The sequence below is a fragment of the Saccopteryx bilineata genome, chromosome 1 (genome assembly GCF_036850765.1).
Source record: "Saccopteryx bilineata isolate mSacBil1 chromosome 1, mSacBil1_pri_phased_curated, whole genome shotgun sequence".
NCBI lineage: Eukaryota > Metazoa > Chordata > Mammalia > Chiroptera > Emballonuridae > Saccopteryx > Saccopteryx bilineata.
In genome coordinates this window covers 111,649,036-111,670,428 of record NC_089490.1, presented here as the reverse complement: position 1 = coordinate 111,670,428, position 21,393 = coordinate 111,649,036, and the positions used below count along the sequence as shown (strand labels likewise).

The window sequence follows — 21,393 nt, the reverse complement described above, 5'->3', positions numbered from 1 at the left end:
CTCAGGACCCCACGGCCTGGCTCTGTCAGAGCCGCACACGGCCTGCCGGGGAGCAGCCACACACAGACCCGGCTCCAGCAGCCCAAACACTCCTTCGCCCTTCTGTCACTGACTGTTCAAGTTCAAACTTAGTCAGAGGTGCCAAATTTTAAAGTCTGGAAAGTCCTTCCATCAGTGAAAAGGCTGAGGTAACAGGGAGGGCTTTTACTCCACACAGTCCTCCCCCAGCAGTAACATGGTCCCTCTCCTTCCTGGCTAATTCGGGGTTTCCCACAAAGCAATGGCTGCGGACTCAACCGGTGTTCTGAGAGAAGCTGCTGACCACCTTCTGTCCCTCACCCCGAGGACATTTTACCTCCAGTCTGAGGCTCAGTATTGCTGAGTGGCCCCTTTCCTTAAGACACAGCCACTCTATACAAGGAAACATTTCACACTGAGGACCCGACGGTTCACATGGGTGCGGGTCAGTGGGATTTTAATAAGGCAGCTCTCCGCTATGGGTTGCATGGTTTATGAGCTATACTGCTGATTCCCTCTAAACTCCTTTAGTGCTGAGTTTTGGTGAATGGTACTGTATATTATAGGCAAGCTTTGTTTCACCCCATTAACAGAGGACAATTGTATTAGGCATATGAATCGGAGTTCCTATGTTATTTAATTGCTATACTGCTGCGTTAACCGAAGCTAGGAGGGGGTTTGGCAAGAGCTTAGATCACCTTCATGTACAGATATTTGTGGTTTTATTTTTCCACTTGCCAGCTTGCCTCTCGCTTTCAATTGCCTACCATCTGCCTTTGAACAATCTAAGTGCGAGCAGATAGATTTTATTTGGAGGATGAAATGCTTTGAACTCCTCCTAGAAAAGCATTTTCATATACAGTACTGGTTTTCAGGGCATTTGCTGTCTAATAGGATCTCGGAGGCGATTCAGTTTGGCCCGGAAGTTAGTTCCTTTTCATAGTCCACGTGCATTGTAAAATAAAAACTTGGCGATCCTACTATTTTACCCTAAGAAAACAGTGTTGTCAGGGGGTTAGAACTAACCTCTCACCTTAAAATGACCCCTGAAGCACCTGGGGAGGCAGGTGATGAGACAGGGAGGCAGTGGAGTGTACGTGGATGGTCTAGTTCCTACTCCACTGTCCTTAATTCATTTTGAGGGTTTTTTTTTTAAATATCCAAACATGAAACAGTCAAGACTTTGTGAATTTGTGGTTTTCTTCACATGACCAAAAAAACAAAACAAAACAAAAAAACCCACCTGACTACAAAGAAGATATGTTCCCTCAGTTCACCTGGTTGATTTTTTTCTAAAAAATCCAACAAATTAAGAAGAATTTGACTTAAACTGATCTATTATTTTGAAAATACAGTCAACAGTAAATAAAACCAACTACTGAGTCAAAAATCTAGCAAGCTAGCTGGGAGTTAGAATGCCTGGGTTCTAGACTGGGCCTCAGTCTGAAATTCTATAAGACTATAGCTCTAAATGTCTAAATTCCATTATCTAAATTCTATTATTCTAATGACTATCTTCTGAATTACAAGTGCTCAGCAGTCACAACTTTTTGGCTAGACATCATGATGCTGCCTGTTTTGATCCTATGCCACTGTGACAGGAGACCCAGAGGCCTGTATAGCACTCAGCTTTAATGAAAGGGTACAAGAAACAAAGCTTCCACCTCGGGTCCCTCCAAAACAACGCTAAGACTACACGCTGCAGTCTTGAGCTAGAATCCCAACTTTCTGCCCCAACCATTAAACCCCACGGGACTCCCAAGCTATGCTGATGAGTCCTCATTGTTTTGGAATTGCTATGGATGCTAACATGAGTTTGAAAAAACCCACAGCTCTTGCTTCTCCTGCCTCTTCTCTGCTGCAGAAACAGAGGAATGCAAGTCAGGGGAGAGGGTCCCTCTCCTGGGGAGGAGACATGCACAATAACCTAGTAGGTTCTGGTTGTTCCCATCACTTCCTAAGAGCAAAATACGTAAGGAAAAGCAAGAACAACCCACAGTCCTTGCTTCTTCCACCTATCCCACTCCAAAAACTCTATGTGGTTTTAATAAAATGTAACTCTTTGTTTTATTGTAAATGACTAAAATCCTGAAAAGAACAAGTTTATAACCCTACAAGGCAAGTTTCAAAATGTAATAATTACAAAAGGGTCATGCTTTAAGTGGCATAAAATTTCACCTACTCACCTGACCATATTAAAGCTATTAAAGTCTCCTTCTCATTTACAAAGAGGGAATTATATGTAAGGCTGGCCAGGTCTTACAACTGAGCCCATAAGCCACCTCCCAAAATCTTCTCCCCATTATTTTTAGAAGAATGAGAACTTCTCTGCTTTCATTCCTAAATAATGTTGCTCTATTGGGGGGGGGGAGGGGAGGTACGACTCAAACAGAATCCTGTCCACCGACTCCCAGAGCAGGGTATATTGTGAACGGGATGAAACTACCCTTATACAGAAAAATCTTACACAAGAGTAGTAATAAATGGTCCAAAAATACAGCTCTCTCAGTAAAAATCTGAATAGGAAAGCCTATTTAAAGCAATGCAATTTCACTACTTAAATACAGCACAGCACACATTATAACCTCTGCTATAAAATGAGAACATAGTAATTGCCAATAGACTAATATTGCATAGTAACGTATCATAAACAGTAAAAGTCTTAACATAGAGAAATTGATTATTAGGTTGAAATTAAAGAATAATTATAATAGTTTCTAAGGCCACTATCTGAAAAAGTTATACATGTAAACTGGGTTCCTTACCCAGACTGAATAGACCTATATAAATTATAAAGAAAAGAGCAACTTTTAAGTTTGTACATTATAACAATCACATGAACAATTTCTCAATTATAAACTGGAATTATCGCTATACAAAAGCTGGCAAAAATTTACTTTCCTGCCCCTATTTCTGACGGGCGTAATTAATATAAGTACCAAATGCTATTATGACTACTAAGCAAATTCAGGTGATGAAAACTGATATAATCTATAATTTAAAGAAATATCAGTGTACCCCAAAAAGAACAAGAAAAACTTAAGGTGAACTATTAAGTACTAAAAATTGGGGAAGGAATGTGGATTGGGGAAGAATCATCAAAAAACAGAAAGAAAAGTTAGAGATGGCGTGCAGGTGTGCACATGGCGGCTAGGGCACCCAAGCCCCCAGTCCTGGGACCAAAGAAAGCACGGTGTTTTGGAGCACTCACTTCAGCATATCCTGTTTTAAAAGTACACAAGCCTGTTGTAAAGGTATTGTGTGCTGAACGGTAATGGTTTCTCTTTGGGGACCATGAGTGAGTACGTAATGAATCGAAGGAGAAACAAATTGATTTTCTTTTAATAAAGAAAGAAAAGGTTCCCTTGTATAAGTTTACAGAGGTGAAGGAAAAGAATGACTGCAGGAAGAGGAGGCAGGAACCAGGAAGAGGTGGGGAAGTGAATGGGAAAGCTAAGTAGAATAATAATAGAGACAGAAAGTTCTTCACCACAGGAGAAAAAAAAGGTGTGAGGGGAAAAAAAACAGGCAGGTGAGCCTGGGTATCACTGGTAATAATCCTACTGCACAAGAGGTGGCACAGGCAGAGAGCCTTAGGGTTTTGGAAAAAAGAAAAGAAAAAGTCTACCTACCCCCCAACTTCTATCAGATCAGATTTTGAAGTCGCCTACAACACAAACTGGCAAGTGGAAACCGTGGGCCACCCGTTACTGAATTCTGCTATAGACTGAACAGCATTCTGATGTTTTGATGTCCTGGGAATGCATTCGGGTTTGCTGCAGTGTGGGAACTAAAGTACAACCCAGGAAAGGGGAAGCAAGTTTACAAAAACTTCCTGAAAGATGTGTGTACATGCATGTGTGGCTGTGTATCTACTTAGACCCAATGTCACATATCCTGCAAAGTGATTGCTGCAGAGTGACAGGCGCTGCAGACAGGGCCCTCAACTCAGTACAGCACAGCTGGAGGAAAGCCAAGTGCAGGAGCCATCTTCCATCTCAGAGGGCAGGACGTGCCAAGGGATTAGGCTCCTGGCCCAGGAGGTCCCACTTCCTGCTGTGAAGATGGCCAGGGAGGAGGCATGTAGTGTGTGTGTGTGTGTGTGTGTGTGTGTGTGAAGATGGCCAGGAAGGAGGCATGAACTGTGTGTGTGTGTGTGTGTGTGTGTGAAGATGGCCAGGGAGGAGGCATGAACTGTGTGTGTGTGTGTGTAACAGCAGTGGCACACCTGGCTGGGCAGCGGGGCGATCTGATACCACGAGGGGGAAATTTCCCGATCTCAGCTTGTGATCAGATTCTGCCCTGAAGCTTAAGTGTCCTTATAACTTTTATCCAGCAGAAAGATAAATAAACTAGGGGGTCCTTCTTTAACACCAGACAAATGGTGTTGAAAAGTGGAGGAATTTCAGAAAAGATCCATGGTGTGGTGTCTTTGGTCACTGAGGGTCACTTTTGCCACACTGGAAAGCTGGTTGGAAGCAAGGCTATTTCTCAACAATCCTGATCTCATGAAACCTTTTTTCAATAAAAGTAATTGTTAAAATATAACAGTACCCCCACCCCTTTTCTTTGATAAATCTTGCCACATAAGTAAAGAACAATGAGAAATTCTTTATCAGATCACACATCACAATGTAGAGTTTGGGAAATATGGTAACTTCTGCTGGGGGAGGGGGCTCTCACACAACTGCATGGACACCTTATTCCACCCCTATTTACATTTCAACAGCTCATTAGGAAATTTTCTCCTTGGCAGGTCAATTTTTAAGCAACTTTAAGTAGAAACAATGACTAATAGCCCTAATAGAATCATCAAGGTTCAAATTTCGTTCTTAAGAAGGTTGCTAGAACTATGACCAAAATTTCTCCCAGAACCAAATGGGAGCAGTCGCCAGATTAGATTGTGGTATACTAGTTGTCAGGAACCCTAAGTCCCATCCGTGCTAGGCCCCATGTTCCCCGAACAGTCAGCTAACCATCAGGTCTGGTGAGGCAGGAAGAAAGAGAGAGGAAGTGGACAAGGAAGGAAATGGCCTCTATAGCAACAGTTTTGGTAGTGGAGATGTTAGGCAAGAGTAGCAACAGTGGGAGAAAACTAGACAACAGCAGATTGTCCAAGTATGAGGTGTATAAGCTCATAAATTCATGAGGGCACACCCTTCACAGCCACCCCCACCTTAGCAGCTCTATAAATGTGTATTTTCACTGGGAACACATAGACTTGTTGCTGTTCCCTGTGGCTTAGATTAGCATTCCTATAGCAATTCCCAACTTCCCACCCAACCCCTCTGGGATGCTAATGAGAGGGGCAAGGGCAGCCTTGGACCCCTGAGAAGACAGAAGGGCCTAGAGCAGGGGTAGACAAACTTTTTATACCTACCACCCACTTTTGTATCTCTGTTAGTAGTAAAATTTTCTAACCGCCCACCGGTTCCACAGTAACGGTGATTTATAAAGTAGGGAAGTAACTTTACTTTATAAAATTTATAAAGCAGAGTTACAGCAAGTTAAAGCATATACTAATAATTACTTACCAAGTACTTTATGTCGGATTTTCACTAAGTTTGGCAGAATAAATCTTTACAAAACAACTTACTATAGTTAAATCTATCTTTTTATTTATACTTTGGTTGCTCCGCTACCGCCCACCATGAAAGCTGGAACGCCCACCAGTGGGCGGTAGGGACCAGGTTGACTACCACTGGCCTAGAGTAAAGCAGCGCAGGACAACCCACCTGCAGCCAAGATGACATCAGGCCAGCTGGGCTGGCAGGGAGATGCAGTGTGGGTCTGGGAAAGATAGCCCCTGGCTGGGGGCCAGGAAAACCTGGCCGATGCCAGTTTGGGGGGAACCATAAAAGAACCCATGCTGGGGTCCGGTTGGGTACAGGAAGGTAAAACTTCATATGTGCTGATGCCCCAAATCCCTGCTCTCTGTCAAGAGCAATAAGAGTAAGGAGAAAATGAGCCATCTGGGCCTGTGTGAAAGGTCCAGGTAGATATGCTTCTATCGAAAAATACCTGACTTCTCCCGAATGGCCCATTTCACACTTACCAGATTGTCCATAACCCCAGTACAGTCTCCCAATAGTCTCTTCTTAAGCAAATAGCATTGACTTGTCTACTATAAGCAGAAAAGTTGAGGCTTTCATACCATTCATAAGATAAGATTTTGAGTTGTGTTTCTAGTCCTAGTCCCATTGGGTGAGTCTTCCAGGGCAAGACACTAGGAGTGAAACAAGAGGTCCAAAGAGATTATCACTGCAGGAAAAGGTAGAGGAGAACATGGGATTTGAAGAAGGTTGAAAAGAGCTGACCCACATGAACGGCAATCACAAACTTGGAAAGGTCACTGCAGACATCTCAGAAGGCTCAGAAAGCTGTGCTGTTCTTGAAAGTTATCTCTACCAGTCAGTGAACAGAGGCAGGAGGTAGGGGAACAACAGGTCATCCCACACAGGTGACAGCCGCTGGTTCCCACAGCATCCCACCTAGCAATGTTAAAGACTGCATGCGGTTGCAACGAACCGCCATCAGCTCTTCCACCCCTATCCTGGAGGCACCCTGAGCCAAGCCAAGCCAAGAAAAGAGGATGAATAAGTGTGAAGTTCATTCATTTTGTGCTGTCCATACTTATTCTTATATATCTGACCTAAAGGTTCTCAAGCCTTTCCTCCAGTTTTTTATGTTCCTCTTTGGAAGGCAGGCCGTTAAGCAGTGAAGAATGAGTGTACACATGTCTATTCAGTGCTTGAGTCTCACGGAGCACCCCGATGTCCAGAGTGGCAGTGCAGTTAGCCCTTCCATGCGGTCCTGACCCAGCAACAAAAGTAAGGTTTCTCCCTTTCTTCCTTCCTCTACCTTCCAGGGGCATTTTCTCGGGATTTCAACAGTGCGAGGTCTTTATCTTATACTTTTCTTATGTATCACAGAGCCTGTCATGCACTGAGCCCATACTAGAAGCTTAATAAACACTTGCTGTTTTAAAAAATCCTATTCAGCTAGCACACATTGGACCTTCTCTGTGCCACCGACTGTGCTGGATGCTGGAAATATAAACACAGCTGTATCAGACTGCTGCTCTCAGTGGACTTTCACTCTAGTTAGAGGATGATAAACAATTAAACTATACCAGGATCATTGTCAATAATGAAGGCACATTCAACACAGCATGTTGAACACTGCCTGTCAGCAACAAGGAAGGCTTCAGATGACAAACTGGCTACAGAGCAGAAAAAGGATCAGGGAAAGATTCCAGGCATAAAAGTTCATTCTGTGGTTTAGGAGAAGAGCAGGTTGTTGGTTGGGACATAACATGAAGAAGGAGGTTGGAGATGATTCTAGAAAGGCAGACTGTATAGGGTTTTGCATGCCATGATCAAGAGCTGGGTTGTATCCTGAACTGCAGTGTCAAAAAGAAACTGGTGCGACAAAGTTTTCTTTGCAAAGAAGCATTCTGGGCTGGACTGGAAGGTGCAGGAGTGGAAGTCAGATGATCAGCTGGGAGACAGCTGAAGACTGGGGCAGGCCAGAAGGAGTGCAGTGCTAGTTAGGATGGAGAAGGAAGAACAGCATGAGAGACACGGGGGGTGGAGCACTGGACCGCATCGCCTTGCAGGCCCAAGATGATGATAGTACATCTGCGCTTCGAAAGCTTATGATCCAGTATCCTAAAGAAGCCACGGTGGAGGAGTCTATTAGTGCACTGTCAGAAGGGTCATCACTCACTCTTCTCAGTCCTGGATGGCTTTTGTGGCAGTGCTGGCTTTAAGCTGGCCTTTGAAGAATGACAGAGAGACAACTTGGCAGAACGATTCATTTACTCTCCTTCTTTTGGCTACCCTCCCCTGTGATCCGTATCCTGAATGGTTTTATTTAGCTGTCATTATGGTATAAGACTCTTAGGTGAATTTTTTTTTTTCATTTTTCCGAAGCTGGAAATGGGGAGACAGTCAGACAGACTCCCACATGCGCCGGACCAGGATCCACCTGGCATGCCCACCAGGGGGCGATGCCCCGCCCCTCTGGGGCATCACTCTGTTGCGTCCAGAGCCATTCTAGCGCCTGAGGCAGAGGCCACAGAGCCATCCCCAGCACCCAGGCCATCCTTGCTCCAATGGAGCCTCGCTGCGGGAGGGGAAGAGAGAGACAGAGAGGAAGGAGAGGGGGAGGGGTGGAGAAGCAAATGGGTGCCTCTCCAGTGTGCCCTGGCCGGGAATCGAACCGGGGACTCCTGCACGCCAGGCCAACGCTCTACTGCTGAGCCAACCAGCCAGGGCCAATTAGGTGAATTCTTTTAACAGAAACCTCCACTAGAAATAGCTGCCACATTCTGTCACATTAAGTCTGCTGATCAACACCTCTCGACAGTATCTGACCTAGGTGGGACTAAATAAATAAATAAAAACAACAATAATAATAAATAAGACTTTGCCAGGTTGGCAAACTGAGCCAGTCAGAAGATTATAAGAGGCACCTGTTTTGTTTTTGTTACTGTTTTTGTTTGTTTGTTTGTTTGTATTAACACAACAGCTGGAACACAGTTGAAGCATGGCATCCCAGTAACAAGAGAGAGTTCTCATTAGAATCCAACAGCAGCACAAACTGGTATGAAACAATTCTCAGCTGTGTCACCTGAATGTGAAAAGAAATTCAAGTCAGATTAGACACATAATGGGAATCCTGCTTTGCTGAACTTGAGAAGCTGAATGCTAGTTTGCTTAAGGGGAGGTGATTACCTATTCATCAAGTATTCTAAATCCTGAAAGCATCGATTATATACTTAGGGTGCTATCATAAACATACTGAAGCTTTTTGGAATTTGGCTGATTTATGTCCTGTGCCTGATCCAACACCTCTTCATAAAAACTAGCTTAAAAAAACAAACCAGAATATAGCCCAATGTAGAATGTGGATACTACTTTAAGAGCAAATAGACAACATTTAAAATCATCTTTTCAGTTCACTGGCCACTGCAGAGATACACACACATAATCTACCAACATATAAACACCACAGGCAAACTATTTCGTAGCTGCAGTATGTCCACATTACCTTCCCAGACCAGACCAGGGAGAGGCTCTTAGAAACAGCTTGTTAACAGCCCTGCACATTGCCATTTAACAATCCATTTATAGCCCATCAGAAAGCCAGCCCTCCAAGGAGATATATTTTATATCTGTATATAAGGTTTCTTTGCCACAAAGCTGGGTTTCGTATAATCTTTAACTCCATAAGCCAGAAATCAGATTATAGCATAATTTCTGTGACTTATGATCCTTTCAGCACACCATATATGGGCATATATGCAAACAGAGTCACAAGAACAAACGCTTGGAATAAAAGCAGAATGATGCCCAAGAAAGCACAAGCCATATCATATAGTCCTGACTAGAACTAAAAATAGCACATAAAGGCATGGTGTCAGCTACTCTCATTGTTCTCACTGGAGTGAGATTCTAACCTCCAGTATTGATTCTTAAGCTTGAGCCTTCCATGGCTACCTAGGAACCTTTCCCCACCCAAAGTGTGGAGCAATCTGTCAATGCACTTCACTTAGGAGGCCGTTAAGGTACCCAAATGCAAACAAAGAGTGAACCTGACATTGTGGATTTTCCCCCAAAGTCTAACACTTGTGCCCTGGGGACACTCGGACCAGTAAAGAAACTAACTGCCTTTCTGTAAAATGGTATTACTAGAAACCCCTGAAGTGCTACACGTGGTCAACTGCCCTATATGCAGCCAACCGGACCAACACTTGCCTCACCCGCCTGGAGAAGTATGCAGCCAGGACTTCCCCAAGCAGCATCCTTTTTATCAACACAGGCCCTGTTTGAAGTCCCAAAAGGGTCAGAGAAGAAAATCCTAAAGATGCAAGAGCTCCAAAGAATCACAGACAGCAATCTGGGGGCCAGAGTTATGAAATGAATTCTTCCCAAAAACCCTTGTGGCACTTCGCCGGGCAGTCCACAAACATGTGCATCAAGGCAGAGTCACTGGATTGGCTCTGGGTCCTGCAGGTCACCCTAAAATGTGTCCAAATAAAAAACAGGTTATGTTGTGAACTCACTTTCACCTATAACCTAGATAGAAAGGAACCAAGAGGCAAGAGTACTATACTCTACCAGCCCACAACACCCCCTCCACGGTAAACCTTCAAACACCACAGCTAAAATGGCAATGCACACAGAATCATCCTTCCCTTAATCGGACTAATCCACATGATGTCTAACCACAAGCACGCAGGCCGTCCCCCTAAGTGATGCTCCCTTTGTCCATTTTACCGAAACTTTCTAGATGAATTCTCAGAACTGGTTAACGTGAACAGTAACTGTGCCCCTGGGTCTACCTCCTCCCTCTCTGTGGGAATAACAAGGCCTTTCCACAGGGCCTGCCTGGCTCTGCACTTTTCTTTCTTTTTTTTTTTTTTTTTTTTTTTTTTTTTTTTCTGAAGCTGGAAACGGGGAGAGACAGTCAGACAGACTCCCGCATGCGCCCGACCGGGATCCACCCAGCGCGCCCACCAGGGGTGATGCTCTGCCCACCAGGGGGCGATGCTCTGCCGATACCAGAGCCACTCTAGCGCCTGGGGCAGAGGCCAAGGAGCCATCCCCAGCGCCCGGGCCATTTTTGCTCCAATGGAGCCTTGGCTGCGGGAGGGGAAGAGAGAGAAAGAGAGGAAGGAGGGGGTAGGGGTGGAGAAGCAAATGGGCGCTTCTCCTATGTGCCCTGGCTGGGAATCGAACCCAGGTCCCCCGCACGCCAGGCCGACGCTCTACCGCTGAGCCAACCAGCCAGGGCCTGCACCTTTTTCCTTCTGTGTCTTTATGGTACTTTTCCTCGGGGGCCTCATCCCATGTATCTCCAAGCACAGCACACGGCTTCACACCCAGAATACAATAAATAAATATTCTGCCACTCATGCCAGTGCCTCTTAGTTCATTTTCTAGGGTAGGTAGCTTAGGAAAACCAAGGTGCCAAGAAGGGTTGGAGCATGGAAGACGGGTACACTAACAGGTGCCCTACTTGAGATGTAACCAAACACCTTAGGTCCCTGTGCCCATCGCCCCGGCTTGTCTGGGTGAAAGTTAGATACCTTTACAGCATGCTGAAAACGATTAGAGGATCATCACTCTAGCCTTCCTGTGATCGCCAACATTCCCCCTGGATTCCATCCTGTTCAAAGCCGTGCTGACCTGCAGCTGACTTCTGCCTGCAGAGCGGTGTGCCCTCACCATCTAAGTCACGCCCTGCCGAAAGCACAGCACCTCACAGGCACCAAGGAGCCGAATGCAAAATGCAGAATGCAAGCCCCTGCTTCTCTGGTTCCCAGAGGGTCAAGACTCTTACCCTTCCACTGGTATGGTCTCTATTTTCACCCTCAAGTGTTAGAGTCAGCAGACCAAGGGGAGCACTAAATGGCACAAAGTCAAGGAAGGAGCTGGCGGCTTTCCAGGGATTTGGGATGGAGTCAGCGAGTTCAGGTCATTCAGGTCTCCCAGTCAAGGAGAAGAGAAGATGCACCCAGCCTTAGGGAATCAACATTACTCAGACTTCATTCCCAAAATGACAGCTCTCCCATCTGGCTCACCTCACTTGGAATATAGATCAGATCAAAGGGTGCAAAGTGAGAGTGACTCCTGACCTGCTGCTCCCACTCTTCACTGGCCATTACTGTCAGGACTTGTGAGTCAGGAGAGCCCCGGGTATCAACAATGCAAGGCACCAGTCAAGTGAGCTGATGACACGGACTTTTAAAATCTCCCAGACCTCAAGTCAAAAGGCCACAGCAGCTACAAAACACACCGTGGGTCCAATTCTTAAAATTTTCCATTTCCCAAAACCAGGTATGCCAACTCTGTGGCAGGAAGTTGGGCAGGAGCACACAAAGAGGCCCAAAGAAAGAACTCACTTCTGTCCCTTTGGGTGCCTGGCCTGGGATCACAAATCTATACACAAAAATATGTAGGGCCTGACCTGTGGTGGCACAGTGGATAAAGCGTCAACCTGAAAATGCTGAGGTCGCCGGTTCGAAACCCTGGGTTTGCCTGGTCAAGGCACATATGGGAGTTGATGCTTCCAGCTCCTCCCCCCTTCTCTCTCTCTTTCTCTCTCCTCTCTCTCTTTCTCTCTCTGTCTCTCTCTCGCCTTCTCTCTCTCCTCTCTAAAAATGAATAAATTAAAAAAAAAAAATATGTAGCGTAGCTGGTCCATATGGCAGAATTTGGAGACACTACAGCCTGGTTTGCTCTGGCAGGAGCCTGACTGGGTGGTCAAGGACAGTCTGGGTAAGACAAATGGACTAGAAGCAACAATGAATAATGAAGGAACTAGTGTGCAGTTTCCTTCCTTTGCCTGAACTCTTCAAACCAGTCCAGAAAGAAGCTTAGCAAACTCCCACTCCCCTTTTTTATAAAGTCTGTATTACATTTCTTCCTGCCCAATCCAGTGCAGATCTATTTATCCAAGTATTCATCATTAGGCTGGGACTATACTAATTCTAAATTGTCTCCCAGACCTGGGTTCCTCAGTAGAGCCCCCAGCACTGTGCCTAACCCCAGCAGCAAGATGGCCATCCGAGCCTCCCTCTTCCCTCGTCTCTCAGTGGCTCCACACTTCCACTAGGGAACACAGGGAAGTGCTAGGGAAATGGGCAACTTCAGAGACAAACAGGCTGCTCTTGGGGGTTGGATGTTTTTTAATTACAAAGCTGATTTCTATCTGCAGCTCATTTCTTCCAGGAAATACTTAACAGTCAGCATCTCATCTTTGGTTTCTGCTTCCTCACATATAGGGGCATGTAAGTGAAGCAGGATTACTGACCTCGCTCTATAGGTAAGTCTTCAGAAAGACAAAGCTGCATGGCCCACTGGGAGGGTACAGGCAGCAGAGAAGAAATCACAACTTTCACTGTGTTTTCCAGGAGGAGTGCAGAGGAACGCTGTCTCACACTGAACCTAACAAGCTCTCTCTTCTCGTCCATATCTGCTTTCATAGGATTGGCGGAAGAGGCGGCTAACCTTCTCTCCACTATGCCTCAAAAACAGTCATTTTCCAGTCTGTAGTTCACCTTCTCATTTAACACGTATATACAAAGGAAGACTCAGGAATGCATTTTAAATCCCCAGCAAAGACACTATAGCTGCTCCAAACAGATACTTCAGTCCCTTAACATCTACTTTTAAAACGGAGGTTCCCGCATGCCCCAAAGTAACAAATTTGGCTTTTTCCAGCTCTTATATAAACTTCCACTAAGAGCCATCTATTCCCTGTTCTTGAAACTGGAAATTCACCACACCACAGCAAACAGTGTCTGTTCTGTGGTCAGACAGACATGGACTGCCTGTTAAACAAAAGCAGACCGAAGAATTGATGCTCTCTTTCAAGACTCGCCCCAGTCGCAAATAATAAGCAACTGTACGAACAAGCAGATCCCTGAATAGGTTCGAATACTTGAGTGCTGAGTAATAACACTAGTTAGAGTCACTATACAGTCCTTCCAGGCTTAGGGTTTCTTTTTCTTTTCTTTTTTTCCCCCTTTTCTTTCATCTCTGAAAACTTATTCAGAACCATACTAGCTATTCCCTCAAAACTTTACTGTAGGATGCAAAAGGCATTTATTATCCTGTAATTGCAGTTGGCTCGTCTCTCCTGCTGTTGAGGCGAGTACTCAATTAAAGTTCAAATAAGAGCTCTTCTGAGCACTGACTGAGTGACCCCAGCCCTACGAGAAACTCCATGGGACAGTGACAAGCGCTCTTGCTGGGAGTCAGCCAACTTGAGAGGCCTAGATTTTAGTTCAGGCAGGGCCATGAACCAGCCATGTGAACTTGAGCAAGCCATTAACATTCCTGGCCTCCGTATTCTCAACTGCCAGTTGTGGACCGGTCTGCCAGAAATGTTGTGCCAGTCCGCAAAAGAGCTAACCACCCTGATGTTGTATGAAGACTACAGACACAATGACCTTAGTCCAATTTGCTTACACTCAGGGTGATTTCTGCATTAGTGGTCCCCGAAATAATTCTCCTATTTTACCAGTCCTCAAGTGTAAAAAGGTTGAAAACCACTGATATAGGCAAAGAACTAAAAAATCTCTAGGCCCTTCTAGGTCCATATGATGTGGGGGATTATAAAGAAAAATGAGAACTTTTTAAAAAACACTATAAGGCACTGGACTGGAGAATTTACATATCCCAAGCGCCCTAACAGACAGGTCTTTTTATTACCACTTCAGATGACTTAATACATTCAAGATGAAGATGAACAAGTTCAAGTTCAAGAACCAGAACAAGTTCAAGTTCACACTCAGTCTGTCTGTGTTCTTCCCCTAGCAGCAATCCTCGGTATGGCAATGACTGGAAGACTCTTCTTAGCACCCTACAATCCCCTTAAAGGAAATCGACTTTACAGATAAAAACCAAAGGAACAACATCAAACAGAATAAAATACGAATCAAAATTCGAAGTAGACGTGATTGGCACTACATTGTGGCAACACTTACATCACTGAGCACATTCACCCACAGCACTCACGCCAGCAGGGCGACGCATCCTTTTCAGGTCACTCAGGAAATGAGATCGTTTTCCGTATGTCTGACTCCCACATACCAAGGCAAAACACCCCCAAGGAGCACACGAGGTCTGGTGAGCATGCAGATTTATTGGATTGTTCTTTCCTGACTTCACTGGGGAGTAAAGTATTTTTCATAAGTCATTCGTCCAGACAACTGAAGTGTAGCCTTTTGAAACTTTAACCTCATTTCGTGCCAACCATTTCTGTTGGAGAGCTTTCCAAATACATTACATTATTTCCTCACTTCCTAAATCTCATAATTTAAAGCTTGTCTTTCACTGGGAAGTCATAATTATGATCATTAATATCATCAGTCATTGCGGGGTGCCTTACAGAGGGGCTGAACTCTCTCTCTATATAAGCATTCTCGGATGAAGCAATGCTTTCTGAATTCTTGTCAGCTTTTTATCAATTTCCCTCAGCCACACCGTTGGCAGGGCATGGCCTGAGGACAGAATACCTGATTCTGACTCTGGCTCTCCCACAATGAACAATGCGACCTAAGGCATGCTATTTAAAAGCCACAGGACTCAGTCTCCTCATCTGTTCCCTGAGAAATTTGGGTTTTGCCTTCTTAACCCACTCTTCTTACCTCCACAACACATCTCTCTCCCTTCCATCTCCATATCTGCCCTGAAAACATGCTTCATTAAAGCTGTCCGAATCTAGAAATTTATGAAGTAAAAGCCAAAATTCATCTTTATTCAAGTACCTTAGAACAAAGGTCAGTATGGTCACACTATCAGGCGAGAGGAAAAGGAAAAAAAAAAAAAGATTATTCCTTCGGTAGTGAGGAATAATTAGGGAGCACCTGAAAAGACTCCGCACAGGCTCCTAGAAACCACAGTTTTAAAGATGTACATGAAAGATACTAGTTAATAAGAAACAACAACAACAACAAAAAAAAACACCTTTGTATTCACGGATTGTTTAGAAAGTTTTAAAGGAAAAAAATATAAAAAGTTGTGGAAGGAGAAGAGACTGACCAGGGAGCGATACAGGTAAGGTTCCAGTCCCAAGGTTGGACAGGATGACAGGACACAGCCTCACCTGTCACCCACTTAACAAAAGAGTAATTAGGTACTGGGGGGAAGAAGAGGCAGTAAGGCTTCTGAAAAAAACATAAAGGGCCCACAGTGAAGCCCACTGAAAGGCAAAATATGGCTAGAGAACATCCGATTGGTATAAAAATGGAAGAACTGAACATTCATTCCAAGGTAGGTAGCACAGTGTGACCGGCTCTCGCTACTATACAGAAATGGGTAGAACAACCCTCCTCAGAGGAGACCAGGGAGGGAACAAAAGTCAGGACTTCAGCATCTCCACCTGCTCTATTCCTGCCTCTCAGCTTGGCTCATGGGAAGCCCCACCATCGCCCCAACAGTCTTAGTTTCCCAATTTTCTCCATACAAATGGCTGTACTTGAGAACAGCGTCATGGGAAATGCTCTGGAGCTAGAGTCCCGTGATGCAGATTCTGGCCCTACCATTGTCAGGTACAGCCTGTGAGCTCTCGGGCCAATAAACCGTTTTATCTCTCTGGGCTTCAAGTTCCTTATATGTAAAATGGAGACATACAGCTGCATCCTTGAGAGAGCTGTTAAGAGCAAATGAGAGATAATGTAATAAAACACTTAACGCAAGGACCATTCACTAAATGATGGGGTGATGGTGATGATGATGGGATGATGGTGACGATGGAGGAGGAACTGTAGAAACAATGACCACTAAAACAGCACACAAACACCTTTAATTACATAGAATTTATAAAGCTCCCAATGCAAATGGTCTTGTTTTTCACAAGCAGGTCTTGTTTTTCACATAGTGAGCAGTTATGCTCATTTGAAAGTCCACACCTAACGAACACAGACTAATGCCTTCCTTGGTCAGCCCTCCCCCCCCCCCCCCATACTCCAAAAAATTTCAGCTCTTTTAGACAAAGACCAGGATGACCTGCATATTTCCATGATCAAAGAAGGGTTATCATGCAAATACTTTATTTGTGGTAATATTTTGGCATTAAAGGAACAGTTCTAAATACATACCAGCCCTCTTTCCAACAGATGACACAAGTCATTTTTGCCTATTCACCGAGGTTCGCCCTGAGATGCTCCAGTGGGCAACATTTTATTAGCTCGGTTCCTGTAAGTTCAAAAGTCAATAAAACCTGTTTGTTTGGTAAGAGGCTATCCTTCTAACTTCTCACTAAGTTAGCCTAGTGTTTTCCTCCCTGAATACTAGGTTTGGCAGTGAATAGTCTTTAAGCTGGGCCCCTTTTGGCGTGGGAACCCTGAGTACTCTCACACTCATTCTATTCAACAAATACACACAGAGATTGGATTCTTACATACATCCAACAACAAATACAGCAGCGAGGGACTCTGCCAGAAAACAAACTCCAGTGTTCTTTCTAAAGCAGCATTCACGGAGAAAAAGATGTCGTTTGTATACCCTACACCCTAGGGGGCTTCATTTGACACCGATTCACTCTCAGCTGGGAGATTCACACAAAACAGCAACTTTGGAAAATCAGTAATAAAATGCAATTGTTCTTCAAGTTAGTCCCAATAATCTCCTGCCCCGTTGCCCCCAACCTTCCACGGTATGAATGCAGCTCAAATCAGATTTCTAGAATTTGGTTTATTTGTACCTCTCTGGTGCCCCTTTTGGGGTATCTTTTTAACCCTTGACTTACCTATGTTAAGGAGGACCACCAGTTGCCATGTTTTTAGCTGATACTATTTGAAACAGGGATCTTACTGCACATAAAATTGGGGGCGGGGGGGGGGGGGCAAGTCTGGCCACCGCTGGCTAAAAGAATCTCTGATCCACTCAAGGATTCCTGAGAAAAAGTTCCAAAAAGAGCTCCGGTGCACTCAGCTCAAAGCAGAAGTACAGTCTCTCACACACTGAAAGAAATAGGTGCTGTATCCCACCCAGCCCATCTTTGGGTATATATTCAAAGACCTCAAAACAGAATCTCAAAAAGATATTTCCATACTCATTCTCACTACAGCTTCATTCACCATAGCCATGAGATGAAGGTAAACCAAGTCCATCAACAGGTGAATGAATAAAGAAAATGTGGTGTAGCCTTAAAAAAATGAATAAAGAAAATGGAATATTGTGTAGCCTTAAAAGAAAAAGAAAACCCCAATGCTATAACATTGATGAGCCTCAGGAATATTATGCTAAGCAAAATAAAAATAATGTATGATTCCACTCATATGCAGTATCTCAAGTAGTCAAAATCATAGGAACAGAAAACAAAACTATGATTATTAAGGGCTGGGAGAAGGGATGGGGTAATTACTATTCAGTAGATACAGAATTTCAGTGTTGCAAGCTGAAAAAGTTCTGGAGATCTGTTGCACAACAATGTGAATATACTGAACACTATTGAACTGTACGCTTAAAAATGGATTAGATGGTCAATTTAATGTTATATGTTTTGTACCATAATAAAAAAAATTATCACTGCAAATGGTGCAAATACAAGTCGATCAAGCCCTTCTTCCCTCATCCCCTACTCCTACTCCTTCCTCTTCTCACATCTAACTATACCCTCTTGGCCCAACGTTCCCCCCACACACCATCTTCTCTGGCACATACCTTCGTGCCCTCGTACCAGCTGGCTTGTGATTAAAATGGACCAAGCTAGGAAGTGCCAGACAGAGTGCGACCTATTGTATCGAATTTCTTTGGCCTTTTATAGGGCTGAGAACAGGAGGCCTGCATGGCTCTAAACCTGGCTCGGTCACCAATCAGCTGAAGCAAACCATTTAGCTCTCTGGACCTCCTCTCTATAAAAATAAGGTGGTGGCCCAGGTGATCACTAATGAAAGTTTAAAAGTTCTCTGATTCGACTGACAAAAGACTGGGGAAAACATAGAAGCCTGCTAATCTGAAACTTCTAAAGCAATTCCTCAACTGCCTTTCCTGAGGATCTTCTTTTTTTTTTTTAATATTTTTAAAATTTTATTTCTTCATTTTAGAGAGGAGAGAGAGAGGAAGGAAGCATCAACTCACGGCAGTTACTTCTGGTATGCACCTTGACCGGGGAAGCCCAGGGTCCTGTGTATCTCTGACTCAATTCCTTTTTATTTTTGTGTCTAAGACACAAGAGCAGTTTTTGAAATTTTTATCAAAATAATAAAACAGTTATTATACCAAAATTCTACTGGTGATAATTTTTAGACAGACACCTAGGGAGTGCTGTAGGCCTTCCTGAGACAGCAATGTGACCCTACTAAATACTTCATGCAAACTAGCAGACGAAGGTGTTAAGTCACCCTGAGGTGCACAGGACAGACAGAGAAAAGGGCAATGACCTCATCTCATGCCTCCTTCAAATCAGCAAATATTTCTGTGCAGGTGCCAAGCTAGGTACTAGGACACAAAGTCAATCACCACTAAACTCAAGGAGCTCGGAATCCAACAGGGGAAACCCAGAGAATCTCCCAGTTAGTAGCAAAATAAGAAGAGATTTTGTCTGCTAAGAAAGCCAACCAGTACAGAGGGCAGGGAAAGGGGGGCCGGGGAAGTTATATGACCAGGTTTTGTTTTCTGGATGGCCCTCCCCGACTAAAGAGCCGTGCCAAGCCTTCCAGAGGGCTGTGTCTACTGGGCCATAACCACTTTCCGCTGCAACTTGGCTGAACTTAAAACTGAACAGGTGACTTGAAGGTGAAGGCTGATGATGGAAAAGACAGCCTCTTCCTTCCTTCTGTGACCAGCACAGTCAGCCACTCAAACCTCTGAAAAAAAAAAATCACTGGACTTTTTATGTAGTTAGTTGTCCCTGTCGTTACAGTTAAACAACAGCAAATGGTCAGGAATGGAAGTATTTAACCTCTTGGGAGGAGAGTGCCACTCCACAAGCGGACAGACCAGTGCAGAGAAACAGTGGGGCTTGGTGATAGTTTAGGTGACCTTGAGCCGGTCAACCTGTCTTCTACTGTAAAACACGGGTCTGATACTAACTTCTCTAGGTGACAGAAACAGGCTTAGGAATATAAAAGCCAGTATCAGGCATTAATTGGCAATGATGCTTACAAAGGTGTCAGTAATTGACTTAAGACACTTTCACTTTGGAAATTTCACCCGAATGGTACACTACTCTATTCTAGTAGGACAGACACTGCTCAGAGGTAAACAAAGTCCTTCACTCTGTGGCTGCTCTGGTCAAGCTCGTTGGTGTTCCATCACCCCAGCTGCTGAGGAACTGCCTGCCTGCTGACCAGCTGCTTGGAAATAATGGGAGCAAGGGAGGCAAGTGTCAGGAGTAGAGAGGAGTGAGCAAAACCTCTCCACATACAGAGGGCCTTCCATGTCACATGTCTCCAGCACATCTGATTCATCAGCTCATCCTTGAAAGCTTCTGACATACATTCTCCACTCCACAGAAAAGTTTATTGTTTACTGGACTCTAGAAGCCATCCCAGTACTTGCGGGTTACCCGCAAACATTTTTATTATGTGCTCTACCACATCCCAAGGACTACATGAAACACTGCACACATCACCAGAACATTAGCAGATGACCTGGAATAATCCCACTCCTTCATCTCCAGAGCTTATTACTGGAACACTAGGAATTAAACAAACTCCTCAGAAAAATACACTTCACACACATGCAACCTAAACAGATACACAGTCTAAGTAAGTCTGTAAGTCTCTATACTTGTTCCATAAAGAACAATCCAAAGCAAAAGATATTTTTATTGTTAGTAAAGAACCTTCAATTTATTTGAATTGCATAGAAATACACAGTCATGAAAAGAACTCTGAGGGTAAGCAATGAGGAAAGAAATGATATGCAAACTATGGCTGCAATTTTTATGTCACATTTAAGAAAGTGTTTTATCTGGGTTGGGGACTAATCCTGGATGTGTGGGTACGGAAGGGGGCTGCTGTACTCTTTTTCCACTAAAATACAGTGAGACAAGCTATTTGGTAGCACGTCTGCCTGCAGCACACAACATAAGCCCATCAATAGAGGGGATCATAGTCTCTTTAGAAGTGGTATCAAGAAAAGTCACAGAAAGGATTTTTTTGTTGTGTCACCCTAAAATTATTGCCCATCATTGGCCCAGGTTTTCCTGATGTCAGATTTACGGGCGAGCTAAATACAATTTACTGATTTAGTACCCTATTATTTAGTTACCTCTGTTTGTGTTATGAGGTGTCACATAAATTAGATTTCCGTGCCGTAGGATTTCCCTGAACTTATTGAGAGTCTAATTTATACAGCAAAAGAAACTGATTTTGAAGTATCAAAGTACCTAAGTTCTTTACTCTAACATCCATTCCACCACAGGAATACTGTGCTACTCCCCCTCCCCCTAGTATGTACAAACACAGAAACCCGAAAGTTCCACTGGGCTTTTTTGTGAGGCAGAAACAAGGAAACCCAACTCACCTTTTCAGTTCGCATTAGTCCTCCTTCAAACCCATGAAAATCTTTCCTGATACTAAAATCTGAGCATAAGTATGAAAACCTAGTAAGCCAATTTGATAAAATACGTTTCCTCTAAAAGATCCTAGGAAAAGCAGTGTTCAAACAGGAACACTTTCCCTAATTCCCCACAGATGGAGAAAACAGGTTATTTGTCTATTGTTTCTGCAGCGTCCACTCAATGAACACATTAAATTGGCCAAACCAAAACCAAACAAACTTCAGCAGCTTCAGCCTCTCACAGAAGCAGAAGGCTTTTTCACCTGAGTACTGATGGAACAATGAAATCAATAAAGTGAAATCCCCAGAAATGCAGCCATGGGGAAAAATAATCGGAGATGGACAAATC

At 44.1% G+C, this 21,393-nt stretch overlaps 1 protein-coding gene across 5 annotated transcripts in view; it reads right to left on the bottom strand.

The window, feature by feature from the left end:
* ETV6 (ETS variant transcription factor 6) overlaps positions 1 to 21,393 on the bottom strand; it is a 235,077-nt gene that overhangs the window by 211,935 nt on the left and 1,749 nt on the right. Inside the window, exon 1 of one of the 5 annotated variants that reach the window (XM_066264328.1) lies at positions 21,009 to 21,030. The exons of the other annotated variants lie outside the window; for them this stretch is intronic. Within the exon in view, the coding sequence (XP_066120425.1) occupies positions 21,009 to 21,023 (15 nt within the window). The 5' untranslated portion in view covers positions 21,024 to 21,030. Of the gene's footprint in view, positions 1 to 21,008; positions 21,031 to 21,393 lie in introns of those variants that run through there. 5 annotated transcript variants of the gene reach the window in all.